Source organism: Malaclemys terrapin, chromosome 11, assembly GCF_027887155.1.
Source record: "Malaclemys terrapin pileata isolate rMalTer1 chromosome 11, rMalTer1.hap1, whole genome shotgun sequence".
Taxonomy (NCBI): Eukaryota; Metazoa; Chordata; order Testudines; family Emydidae; genus Malaclemys; species Malaclemys terrapin.
This window is the reverse complement of record NC_071515.1, coordinates 61,013,765-61,027,504: the sequence shown is the minus strand read 5'-3', so window position 1 is coordinate 61,027,504 and position 13,740 is coordinate 61,013,765. Positions and strand designations below refer to the sequence as shown.

The 13,740-nt window shown below is 38.7% G+C and overlaps 1 protein-coding gene across 1 annotated transcript in view; it reads left to right on the top strand.

The window, feature by feature from the left end:
- The window catches only part of THSD7B (thrombospondin type 1 domain containing 7B), a 509,128-nt gene that overhangs the window by 283,545 nt on the left and 211,843 nt on the right, over positions 1–13,740 (top strand). The window contains exons 8-10 of the mRNA XM_054043281.1: positions 579–770; positions 5,989–6,223; positions 9,098–9,213. Of these exons, the coding sequence (XP_053899256.1) occupies positions 579–770; positions 5,989–6,223; positions 9,098–9,213 (543 nt within the window). The remainder of the gene's footprint in view (positions 1–578; positions 771–5,988; positions 6,224–9,097; positions 9,214–13,740) is intronic.

The window sequence follows — 13,740 nt, the reverse complement described above, 5'->3', positions numbered from 1 at the left end:
TGCCATCTCCTAGATTTTTATAAATCTAAAAGGCTTAGTTATTAGCAGTGTTCTCAATTCCCCGGAAGCTGGCCTAAGCTTGTAGATCAAATATCAAATTTTTGTTTTGTTTTTTCAAAGTGTATATATGTCAAATGCTTTTAGTGCTTTCTTTTCAAGCCTGAAATCCTGTTCAACAGTTTTTTCCATACTGTTCTAAACACATATACACATTTTAAGACTTGTCTACACTTAAAACTCTGCAGCAGTGCTGCTGTAATGTTTCAGTGAAGACGCTACTTACGCCGATGGCAGGTGTTCTCCCATTGATTGATGTATGTACATCACCAGACGTGATAGCGAGGTCAATGGGAGAATTCTCCTGTCAGGCTAGTGCTGTCAACACCAGGGGTTAGGTTGGTTTAACTGCGTTGGTCAGGGGTGTGGATTTTTCACATCCCTGAGCAACATAGTTATACCAACCTAATTTCCTAGTGTAGATCAGGCCTGCTTGTATATGCATCATAGAACATATTTGTTGAAAATGGTCCCAAACTCATCCCACTTTTTTATGCTTAATTTTGTCTTGTTTGTTTCAGATGAAGAGGTATCACATACCCTTTGCTCAGAGCTTCTCCATCCTGAAACGATGGTTTGTGAAGTACCGTGTGCAATGGACTGTGTCGTTAATGACTGGTCAGAATGGTCATCTTGTTCCCACTCATGTTCCAGTAAAAATGCAGAGGGGAAACAAAGCAGAACTAGATCTATCCTGGCACTGCCAGGGGAGGGTGAGTAGAACTGCATTTGGATAAGACCCAAACACCAATATTATAGTCATAATTGATAATACTTCACACGGAGATGAATCTTTGCACTTACAAAAGGTCTGTGCAAAGATTGATTAATTCATCTGTGTGTGGCTAGATTATACCCATTGCCAATATAATTATGTTTCAATGAAAGATATTTAATACATTTTATTCTGTGGATTATTTGATTTTAAGGGGCAGGTTCTCAGCTTGTGGAAATTGTCATAATGCTATTGATTTCAAAAGAGTTATCACAGTTTGCACCAGCTGAGGATCTGCCACCCCCAAAAGAGGAATCACCATGCACACACACACACAAATAAAATAAATGTAGGGCACAAACTCTCGATACCTATGTAACTGTATAGAAGCATATTAGTTCCAGTCTAGAAGAGAACAGAAATATGTGTAAAATCAGATATTATAAAAGAAAAAAAACATGTAATATATAGTAAACTCATGAAATGTGCTCCCGGGTTCTTGAATTTTAGAATTATGTAAATAGCTTTTATAGCTGTGTCCTTTTCTCTGGCTCTTCATAGACACATGCATTAGGCACATGTCTCTGGCTTACAGTAACACACCCGGTGGACTCCATTATGGTGGTTCTTCTACTGGCACAGTTTTGTACAAAGGCTTCTTCTCAAGCACATAGTTCATTCAACTTCTTGGTTTTAGCATGTGCAGATCTGTGATCAGGATTGGGCCATTGCTGTTCTCTATGCAACAGAAATTCAGAAAATACCAATATCATTTTAAAAATGGTCTGTATCCTATCTGAGGGTGACAATCCCATCAAATATGACAGACTAAGAAGTGCTGGGTCAGCATTTGGATGTCAGATCTCTAAGGCATTGTCTATGTTCTAAAACATAACCTTTATTGTCAGCAATGCATGCAGCTAACCTGGTGCTTAACCATACTTTCCCCACAAGTAAAGAACAAACTCCGTTAAACACCATTTAGAAATCATCATTAAAACCACAAGTTATGTTTGTGTGTCAGCTTAAGCTTGCAAACGCTTCCTCATGTGAGTTAACTTTATTCACATAAATGGCCCGTTAAAGTTTGTAAAGAAAGTTGGGATGAAAACTGCTATATAAGTATAGACAGAATGGTAACTGTTATTAAAAAAGACTACAAGGTGGCAAATAATTAAAATAAAAAATTAAAGTAAGCTGCATATTTTCCATAAAGGTAGCAATATGTTCTGAAATGCAAACAAGATAGATGCAGAATTTCAAAAGCAAAATAAAAACTAGAATTGTTAATTTGAAAGAAAAACACGTGTAAATACGCATGCCCTATAATCTCAAGAATATATGACCTAAACTAGAAGTGAAATGCTTTGAACTGAAGACTTTTAATTTCTCAAAAAGAAATAAAACATGAATAGCAATCAAAAGCCACAAGTTTTTCTGAACATTCTGAACAATGAATAAAACAGCCTACTGTACAATACCAGGAAAAGATAAATACTGCTGTCTATCAGGATAAAAAGGGAGAAAAGGACAATAATGTGACTTTAGTGAGACAAGGTAGGAGAGATAATATCTTTTATTGGACCAACATCTGTTGGCAAGAGAGACAAGCTTTCAAGCTTATACAGAGCTTTCCTTCATGTCTGAGAAATGTACTCAGAGGGTGTATCTACACAGCAAAGAAAAACCCACGTCTGGCCCATGCCAGCTGACTCAGGCTCATGGGCCTCAGGCTGCGAGGCTGTTTCACTGAATTTCATCTGCCATTTTGTTGCCCAGTCACCTGGGTTTATGAGATCCCTTTGTAACTCTTTGCGATCTGCTTTGGACTTAACTATCCTGAGAAATTTTGTATTGTCTGCAAACTTTGCCACCTCATTGTTTACCCTTTTTTCTAGATAATTTATGAATATGTTGAACAGCCCTGGTCCCAGTACAGACCCATGGGGAATCCCACTATTTAACTCTCTCCATTTATTCCTACCCTTTGTTTCCTATCTTTTAACCAGTTACTGATCCAGGAGACACCTTCCCTCTTATCCCAATGACAGCTTACTTTGCTTAAGAGCCTTTGGTGAAGGATCTTGTCAAAAGCTTTCTGAAAGTCCAAGTACATTATATCCACTGAATCACCCTCATCCACATGCTTGTTGATCCCCACAAAGAATTAGTAGATTGCTGAGGCATGATTTCCCTTTACAAAAACTGTGTTGACTCTTCTCCAGCAAATCATGTTAATCAGGATTATCAGATACATAGTTTGTCACTATAGTTTCAACCAATTTGCCTGGTATTGAAGTTATGCTTACTTGCCTGTAATTGCCAGGATTGCCTCTGGAGCCTTTTTAAAAAATAGGTGTCACCTAGCTATCCTCCAGTCATCTGGTAAAGAAGCTGATATAAGCAATAGGTTACATACCACAGTTAGAAGTTCTGTAATTTCATATTTGAGTTCCTTCAAGAACTCTTGGGTGAATACCATCTGGTCCTGGTGACTTATTGTTGTTTAATTTATCAATTTGTTCCAAAACCACCTCTACTGACACTTCAATCCAGGACAGTTCCTCAGATTTGTCAGCTAAAAAGAATGGTTCAGATGTGGGAATCTCCCTCACATCTTCTGAGGTGAAGACTGATGCAAATAATTAATTTGGCTTCTCGGCAATGGTGGTGTCTTCCTTGAATGCTCCTTCAGCACCTTGATAGTCCAGTGGCCCTACTGATTGTTTGGCAGGCTACTTAAAAAAAAATTACTTTTCGTTTTTGTGTCTTTTACTAGTTCTTCAAATTCTTTTTTGGCCTGCTTAATTATACTTTTACACTGGACTTGCCAGAGTTTATGTTCCTCAGTAAGATTTGACTTCTAATTTTTAAAGGATGCCTTTTTGCCTCTAAATGCCACTTTTACTGTCAGTTAGGTATGGTGATATTTTTTGGTCCTCTTACAATTTTTTTTAATTTGTGGTATATATTTAATTTGAGCCTCTATTATGTTTTTTTTTTAAAGTTTCCATGCATCTTGCAGGCATTTCACTCTTGTGACTGTTCCTTTTAATTTCATTTTAATTTTCATTCATGTGTCATTCCCCTTTTTGAAGTTAAATGCTACTGTAGTAGGTTTCTTTGGTATTTGGTATTTCTGCCCCCCACCTTCCAAGATGTTAAATTTAATTACATTATGGTCTCTATTACTAAATGATTCAGCTATATTCACATCTTGGACAAGATCCGGTGCTCCACAATCAGGAATATTTCAGTGTTTCCTTTGTACATTTTGGACCTCTGATCTTGGCCTCATGTAACAGGTGATCAGCAGACAATGGCCTACTCCTATGAATGGAAGGTCAAAAGGCTGGGATTTTGCATAACTGGGAGTAGGAAATTTGTGTTCATCTCCCCCTAGATATTCCCCAGGAAAACCATTTGACATTTGTTCTGAAAGTCCATTCTTGTCTCGCACATTGTTCAATATAGTGCTTTGAAGCCCCCCTTCCCAAACCCCGATCTCAATCTGTCCCATCTCTCACCTTGAGAAGGTACATACAATCCTGGTCCATAATAATACATAAACCGTTCATTTAATACAATAGATATCAAAGATATTTAAACATAATTCAAAAAGGTCTCTGACATACCAGGGCACAGTCCCCACTAATAGGGGGCTATGTCACACCTGCTCTGCAACCTTGGGTGCCTTGCAATGCCTTGCTGTGGAAGCTCCCACCTGGGCCGCTCACAAACAGTCTTCCAGCATTCAAGCCATGCCCTCAGTGTCTCTGTGTAAATGCAGCCTGCCAGCTATACCCTGGCTCTCACCAGCCTTGGTTGTACCGCAACACAATCCCAGTCCTGGATCTTCCCCCAGAAATGTATATCCTGTACTGCGCAGCTCTCTCTTGGGCTGTACAAATATATTAAGTCTGTTATTCCTTTAAGGGAATAATATGCCATCTTATTATTTTAAATAGATTACCCTGACACTCCAGTTTAAATACACTGGATTAGCTAAAACAGTACAACAAGTTTATTAACTACAAAGAGAGATTTTAAGTGAGTATAAGTAATAAGGCATAAAGTCAAAAATGGTTACAAGAAAAATAACGATAAAATATTTAGTAGTATCTACTTACAAACTATCTTAGTTGCAAAGCAAACTTTCTCACCACATGCTCCAGCAGATTGCTGACCAAACTCTCAGGACAGGACCCGTCCCCTAAAGTCCAGTGGCTGTTTTCTTTTGTCTTCTCAGGTGCAGAGTGAGGTGGGTAGGGAGAGGGGTGTCTTGGGGTGTTTACCCCTTCATTTTATAGTCCTGCCCCCCTCCCTTTGAGAAGCATTTCCAGTGGGACAAGATGAGACACTTTAATGAAGAAAGAAAAACTCCATGCTGTTTCTTTGCTAAAATGTAGATTTTTGTCCCTGCCTCCGTTCTTTTCAAAGAATGGCCACTTGGCAGGTAATTGTCCATCAGTCTTATTGACACCTGGCTGAGTCATAAGCTTGCCCTTTGTCTCTGAGTAATTGGTTTAGCCACTCTCCAGACTTATCTGGGAAACATACTTCAGTCATGATTTTAGTTTATGTTCATAGCTTTACATATAATGTTGCTATGTGCATTTTTTCATGATATTATTGATCAGAAAGTTATGAGTATTTTTTAAATTATACCTTGCCAGGCATACCTTTGTAGAAATGTTCTTATAATAGTGTGGTGATGTGAACACGGGTGTATTCTGTCACAGTCCCCCAAGGATATGGCAGGAAATTGCTGTATCTGTCAGAGTGAACATATTATAAAGGTAATATTTAAATATAGTTGTTTGAAAGCCAGGGTGATGCTGGCATTTAAATGGAATCAATTAGCCTATGAATAATGGTAGCAGCATGAGAAACTGGAAGTCTACTTCACACATTTCAGTTTCCATTGTTTGTTCCTCAAAATTCAATTTTGTGCAAGGCTCATTTGATGGGGAAGCAGTGTTTGGAAGGCTGTTACTATAGCCATAAATGTCAAAAAACAACCAACCAACCAACCAACCAACCAACCAACCATTTATTTTCTTTCTTTCTTTCTTTCTTTCTTTCTTTCTTTCTTTCTTTCTTTCTTTCTTTCTTTCTTTCTTATAAAACAAACTTTATATTTCCACATGTGGTATCCATCCACAATTGTCTCTTGATTATAATAATAAATATATTATTCTTTTCACTACTTTCAGGTGGGAAACCCTGTCCTCCTCACCGGGCCCTACAGGAGTATCGCTTATGTAATGATCACATTTGCACACAGCTTTATTGGGAAACATCTCCATGGGGTCCTTGTTCTGAAGACACTTTGGTAACTGCCCTCAATGCTACCATTAGCTGGAATGGAGAAGCTACTTGTGGAGTGGGCATGCAAACAAGGAAGGTCTTTTGTGTGAAGAATAATTTTGGCCAGGTTACAAATAAAAGGTATTGGGAGAAAGAGGTTCTTGCAGATGCAGCTTTGACTGAATTGCTGGAGTCATTATTTGTATTTACAGTACATTAAAATGCAAATATTCAAGTGTGTTTGGGAAAACTGAAGCTATGAAAGTATTTTTATTGCTAGCTTAATTTTCCAGCTTCTGAGAAAGGATCCTTTTATATAACAAAAAATGAATGGATAAACCAGTTGTATTTGTAAATGTAGCAGTGGGTGGGTCATAATACAGGTTTTTTTCCAGTGGCTGAAAAATTTTACAATGGCTAATTTATGATTCTTGTTCTGACTTTTTGCAAATGTTTTTGCTGCTAGGAAGTTGTGATGAAAATATAACCTGGAACTGAACATAACCAACCTATTTTTTACAAAGCTCTGTTAAAAGAGGAAACCGTTCACTTGGAAGAGTTGATTTGTATTGCTATTTCAATAAGTACACTAAAACCATTTATTTAGCACTGTGTATATTCTGAGCTTCTACTTTGTTTTACTAACCCAGGAAATGAGATGCACAGATAATTTCCCCAATATAAAAAAAATCAAGCCCTCGCTTATTCCTTGCAGCCTTGTTTTAAATCTTATTGCATGTCTCAAAACAATCCTGCTAAATATGGGCAGACTGTGGTCACTTCAATAAAGTTAATTAAAATTCTTGAGGTTAATGAAATTAATTGAGCAAAGAAGAGAATGTCTGGTACCCACTAATATACTGTAAATTTATCACCATTAAGTTATACCATTTGTAATGCCATATAATGTGTAAAATAGTTATTTGTCCCCATCCTCTGCTTACTAGCTAAGTGGAAACGGAGCTGAAATGAGAAAGTAAACACTTGTGTAGAAGGGGAGGATGGATCTAGGACTAGCAGAGGAGGAAAGAAGGAGTTTTTATAGAGAAATGACTTGAGTTGTAGTATGAGAGAAATGGAAAATTATAGCATGCACTGGGATCTTCAGAATTCAGCACTCCTGCATTTTAAGGTTTCAGTGGAAATGTTTTGTTCAAATGTAATTGTATAGTTACAATAACATTCTAATTGTGAAGTGTAATGGAATGGATTGTGTCAGAAAATGTGGAGGCCATTGAGCCATTAAGGAGGATCCCATTGGGATGATTTTGTTCCTCTTTATTCTGCACTTCAATGTGTTTTACAATGGGAACTCCCCTCCCCCACATAAGTAAATTAAAGAAGCAAAGCCAAACCTCTCTGAAGTTTCTCAAAACCGGTTTCTTAATTAAAGAAAGGAATTCCAGTATTTCAGAAGGAATGAAGTAACCAGTGGAACTCCAAAAATGATAGAAAAGTGTAAAAGAGGTGATAAGAGATTAGAATAACCTGGTGTTTCCAGAGAGGAAAGGAGTAGTACTCTATTAAACGTATTGACTTTGAGCCCTGATCCTGCAATGAACGTCACATGTTTGGATCTCTTCACCTATGTGGAAGCTCTTTACAGGCTTGAGGCTCCTGGCAGTAAAATAGTGAATTTTGAGACCATAATGATAGCAATATAACAGAATAATTGATAGTTTTTAATGTATTTTACAGTATATAATTGTTTATTAAAATTGACTAACAAGTTAGGTTTTAACATAAAACTGCTGAAGCAGTAGTAAACTAGCCATGTGGCTTCAGGAACAGGATTAATTTATCCAAATAAATAATCTTTGTGTTACCACACTGCATTTTTTACTTCATGCTTCTCCCCCACCCTCCCATTATTTGAAGAAATGGAAGCTGAAACATAACACACCACCTTATGAAACTGAAAGCCACTGAAAATGGGGTATAAAAAAGAACACTGAATAAAAATAGGTTGCAGTGGCTTTATATACTGTATCTAGATGTAATGAAAAAAAAATCATTGCACACTGAGAATTCTTTCTTCCCTCTTGAATATTCATGGTTATTGAATCAATGCATTTCATTGTATCTCTTTTTTAAAACCCTTGTTTGATACTTTTAAGCATTACAAAAATGTATTAATAGTTCAGTTAGCTGAATTATGATTTTCAGATTTATTTTTGTTTCTAATATCCTTTAGTGGTACAGTAATATACATATAGATAGATATTTAGTTATTGGTTGGATGTGTTCAGGTATGTGATGGGTATTTCTCAAGCAATCTTCCTACATGGAAATTAATAAAGATTGTGAAAGGCTAATTCTGTTTTTATTCTCCCACTTAGAACAGCTGATGTTCCTGATCACAGAGAACTGCCCCTTTCCCCTTCCGCCCATGACTCAAACATGGAGCTTCTTGCATCAGATTTTTTTCATTAGAATATGTATTTCATTTTTAAATTAGGAGTCTGAAATTGACTGCAAAATCACAAAGATCTATTTACTGTAGTGTGCTGAGAAAATTATAGACACAAATTCCCATGAAGATATAGGCCTAGATCTTGGGTTGTGCCTGAAGAGTGCTCAGTGCAGGTCAGGAGGGGGATTGCAAATGAAGCTTTAAGCCACCTTTGAACTTTCCCAAAGCAAAGGTTGGTGAATGCTGGGCCAAATGCTACGTACAATTTAGAGTAGCCTGAAGGCCAGTTGTAGGTTGTGCTAGCTGCACACAGATCTCAAGGGTTGTTCTGGGAGCCAGCGGTAGCTGGGGTGTAATATTAGGCCTAGTATGAACAGAAATGAGCTTAGAAACAAGCTAGATGGTAAACCTGGAAGGTTTTCAAGATGTAAAGAACTGAATTGTTGTACTTGTTAGCTATGCATTATGGAGTTCAACCACAACCATGTGCATCCTTTTTGTATTGCTTAGCTGATCATATTCCTGAGTGTGTGTGTGTGTGTGTGTGTGTCCCATGTTATTTTAGGGACTCTCATATGTTGTATTTACAATTGTATTGATAGGTGTCCAGACTCCCTCCGACCTGAAACAGTGCGTCCATGTCTGCTCCCGTGTAAAAAAGATTGTGTTGTTACCCCTTTCAGTGAGTGGACACACTGCCCTACAACATGCCAACATGGTAAGATTCTGAAAATGAGAATAAATAAGATTTTAAGCAAACCTGTTCACCTCAACCCACCCAGGCAATGGTTTTCAAGACAAATAAAGTTTCACAGGTCTTAATGTTTACAGTATGTGTTACCTTGAGTAGATGAGTCCATGAGAAAGCAAATGGGTAAGTTTTGTCTCCAACTTTTATGGTCAAATAAATAATTGTACCCTTAATCCCTAATGATTATTAAACTACAGAATGGCCAGGCCATCAGAGGCCTTTCTATACTAATAAATTTGTTGTTTAAGCAACTTGTTAATGTTTTTAAATTACTTCATTATTACAAAATAATTTAATGGAGTTTATATTTTATTCTAACTTCAGGTTAGCCCTATTTAATCAAAGCCCTAGTTAAAACAAAGCTGTGTTACATTCCCCAGGTTTTCAAACCTGGCTGGCTAGCATCACCTCACAGCATTAGAAGTGAGATCTGAAGTGTAGACTTTCAGACTTGTTGTTAGACTCCCTCTCTTCACCTGCCACCAGGCTTACCAGAAAGTTTCAAATCATCCCTCAAATCTTCCACTAAATAGCATTATGTCTATTTAAGAGGGAGATTTTCACAGTGCCTAAAGGGTTTAGGAGTTCAAGTCCAAGTGAAGGTGCTTCAGAAAATCTACCCCATATTGATTTTCAAATAATTACTTCCATGTCTATCTGTTATGAGTCCAATCCCACATTCTTTGCCCAAGTAAAACTCTCTCTGATTCTACCCATTGGGCTCTGGGATATGTAGTGGACTCCACTGGCTGATTTGGGTACATGAAGCTGTGCTGTACAAGGCCACAACTCCTGATTAGAGTGTGCTTTTGGATCTGGAATATAACTACTGTGTTTGGTCAGGTGACAGTCCTAAATGGAATGTGGGGGGACAGAAAGCTGCAGGATTAAACCCCAGAGACTCTATCACACCTAGGAATTCAACTCAGGAATCCTTGCTCCCCCAAGGGTCTGGCTGTGGCAGAGTGGTGAGAGGAAGTCAGGGTGACAGGTGAAGCAGGGATGCTTGTGATCTCACTCAGAGATCCTGGTTGCTCACGGTTTCTGGCTGAGCTAGAACTGATCCTGCAGTTCTGGCCTCAGCCAGTAACTGCTGCTGTTGGCAACCTGAGCTGCTGGCCTTGGGCTGCAGTTCTGGCTGCCACCAGCAGTGGCCACTACAGGGCTTGTTGGCTGGAAGGGGACAATGGGGTTAAGGGAGGCTTGTAGAAGGGGGAGGGGGAAGTGCAGTTAAGGGAGTCGTGTGGAGTAGGAGGTGGGCAGCAGTGGTGAAGGGAGGCTTGTGGAGGTGGGGGGGGCAGCAATGGTAAAGGGAGGCTTGCAGAAGGGGGATGGGGACAGCAGTGTAGTTAAGGGAGGATGGGGAGGGGGCAGTGTGGTTAAGGAGGGGGGGGGGCTTGAGGAAGAAGGATGGGGAGGGGGGAGTGGTGGTTAAAGGAGACCTGTAGAGTATTGGTGGCCCCCTAGTAAAGAAATTTGAAATGTAAGTGGTCTTTATTTGAAACCAGTAACTTTCTTATGCTTACAATTTCAAAAGTCCTTATTGCTATTGTCCTGATATCTATGAAATCAGTACGTTAGCCAACATTTATTTGACTCCAGCCCAAACTTTTAGAGGCACACCAGGCTTGCATAAATAGCTTCCCAGATTTGCTGATTTTAAAGCACCATTTATCACTTTCATTTAGCAGATGAACTTTGATACGGAGGGTCTTTAGTCTCCTGTGTTTTCAGGGATCTGTTGTCAGTTTTTATGACCAATGCAGTATTTTAGTAATTGTCTGGATGAAAGTGCTTGTTGTTATCAAAATACTTCCATTTTTGCTGCCAGCCTCCTTGCCCTTTGCAGATTGTCAGTGGACTACATAGCCCAGTCCCGTTTATCTTTTATAGGTAAATGAGTTGCTTTTTAAAAAGTGAATCCTGTTTTAATTAACAGTTTATTTTTAGATTTTAAATTAACTATATATAATGAAGTAGAATAAATTACCTTATAAATTACTTTGTTTATTAAATAATCCTCTACAATTAAAATGAGAATAAATTAATTATTTAACTTACTTGGCGGTGTTATCATTTTAATATAATTCTAAATTAAAACTTCTCAGTTGTGGGAGTTTGTTGCTTGCAGATTTGTTATTGATATGGCTGCATTGTAAAAACAATTTTCATTTGCAGTGTGCAGTTAATCTGAAGTTTACAAGCCATTATATGTACATGGGTTGTTAGGTTTTTTGTTTTTGTTTGTCCTGCTTTTGTTTTTTGTAGAAGAGTTTTATTTAATGAAAACAATATGCAGATCGCAAAGAACTAAGCTACAGCTCAAGCAAGAGAAGGTATTGCATTACAGATTTAAAATGAAATGTGTACCAGCATAACATCAGTGGTTAGATGAAACTGTACTTGCAAAATTCAGTTTTACCAATTAAGAGGTTTGTGTTTTATCTTGTAAAACTGCATCCAACTTTTCTAACATTAAAAACTGGTATTTTCCCTCCATTTAATGTTAGCACTAATCAGGTAGCCTCTTGGCAAAGGATTATCACACAACTCAGAAATGCAGGCAGTATTTAGGGCAACCACAGATGCATGGAATACATAATTCAAAAACGAAATGCAATTGAATCACATACCTGTGATGAGTCAAGAATACAAAGTTTGTTACAAGTAAATTTATTGATTCTCTGCCATTTCAAATACTCCAGGGTGACTTCTGTTCACCCTTGTCTCCTATAATTGGTGTAATTGGTCTCTAAGGATGAAAGTGAAAATTATAACCAAAAAGGAATAAAATGAAGATTGCAGAATGTTCACCTTTAGAGTTACTCAATAACCTACAAAATGGATGGTGTTTGCACATGGGAGATGGCTACTTTTATCACAGATGATGTGCTTCAATGATTTGTCAATAGAGATCTAAAAGGGGGAGGGGAGAGTGTTAGAATGGGAAGGTCACATCCCTGATAAAAATATTGCAGCGGGTAGTGGAGGATCTGTCTACTGTTTCTTGAACCTTGTAGTGCCCTTACATTTTTTGTCTTCCTCTTGAGAAGAGATCATTCCTGAGTGTGTTGGATATGCTGACAATATCTGTGTGAATTGATATGATGTAAAGCTAGGAAAGAGTAGGGGTATTTATCCGTTGATTTTTAATAATGAAAGATGATGATACACATCCTAAATTATATTACAGACAGCTAGTGTATGGAAGATGTTTTTCACTGCTGTAATAGTAATGTTAATAAGAAAACATGGTAAGATTATTTCATGAGCTTTTGATTTGGTGAATTGTATTGCTGGGGACAGTTAAAAGACTGATATCACACACTAGAGCCTGCCATTGTATGTGCAGGGCATACACAAACTCCTCTTTATAGCTGTGTCAATGTATTTAAGTCTGCAGTGCCCCTGCAATTCCAGTCTGTGGCTGTCTAGAGTAAAGACTAGCAATTTCACTGTAGTTTGATCACCTAGACAAGTGTTCATAAAACATTAGATTATAGCGTATCGCATTTATTTTAACAGTGATTTACATCAGATTTAAAACCAAATGGAACAAATCCGGGACCTTGGCAAAAAAAAAAAATTCTTGGATGCTTTGCCTATTTTTTTGTTCTGCCATTATACTGTCATAGGTGGGGCTGGTAGAGGGACAGGAGGCTGGAAGTAGTTGAGCAAGGAGACTGGGACTGGGAGCTGGTGAGGGAAATGGGGGTGGAGAACAGAACAGGTAACTATTTGGCTTGGGAAGGGATCAATGCAATTAGATGAGGAGCTGTGTGGGGAGACTGGGACTAGAAAAGAGTGTGGGGAAGCGGGGGTAGAGACATCCTTCTATAAGCAGGGTATGAGGGAAGAACTGGAAGTGGCTAGGCAAAGAAACTGGGCAAGGAGCCATGGAAGGGGGGGCAAGGAGTTGGAGGGGAGGAGTATACTGAGATTGGATGAGGGTCTCGGAAAGAGAGATTAAGACTGGGAATCAGTGGGGGAGAGGGAGAGGCAGGAGAGGGGAACTGGGACTGGCTGGGCAAGCAGACTGGGATTGCATGCGGGGAAGGGGAGAGGTTGGGAGCGGAGGGGGAGATTGGGACTTGGACACCAAACCCAGAGGGGAAGACAAGGACTAGGTAAGCAAGGAGAATAGGACTGGGACAAGGAGCCAGGGGTGGGGAAGATACAGGACTGGGATAGGTTGGAAGAGATATGGACAGTTTAGGGGGAATGGGCAAAAGAGTCTGTGCCCACTAGAGAACACTCCTGTCCAGAGATGGAACAGAACCCAAGATTCCTGAGTCTCACCATTCTTTTTTGTCAGCAAATATCTTTAAAACCCAGTGGTAAAGTGTATGCCTCATCCCCTTCTACTGCTGGTCCACTTAGAGGATGACAACCTACTACTTCTATCAGGAGGGTTGAATTAAGGTTTTACAGGTAACCTTAACTGTGGCATTTCCTAACATCTTGCAACCATAATAGTGTTCTTTTACTGTAGAT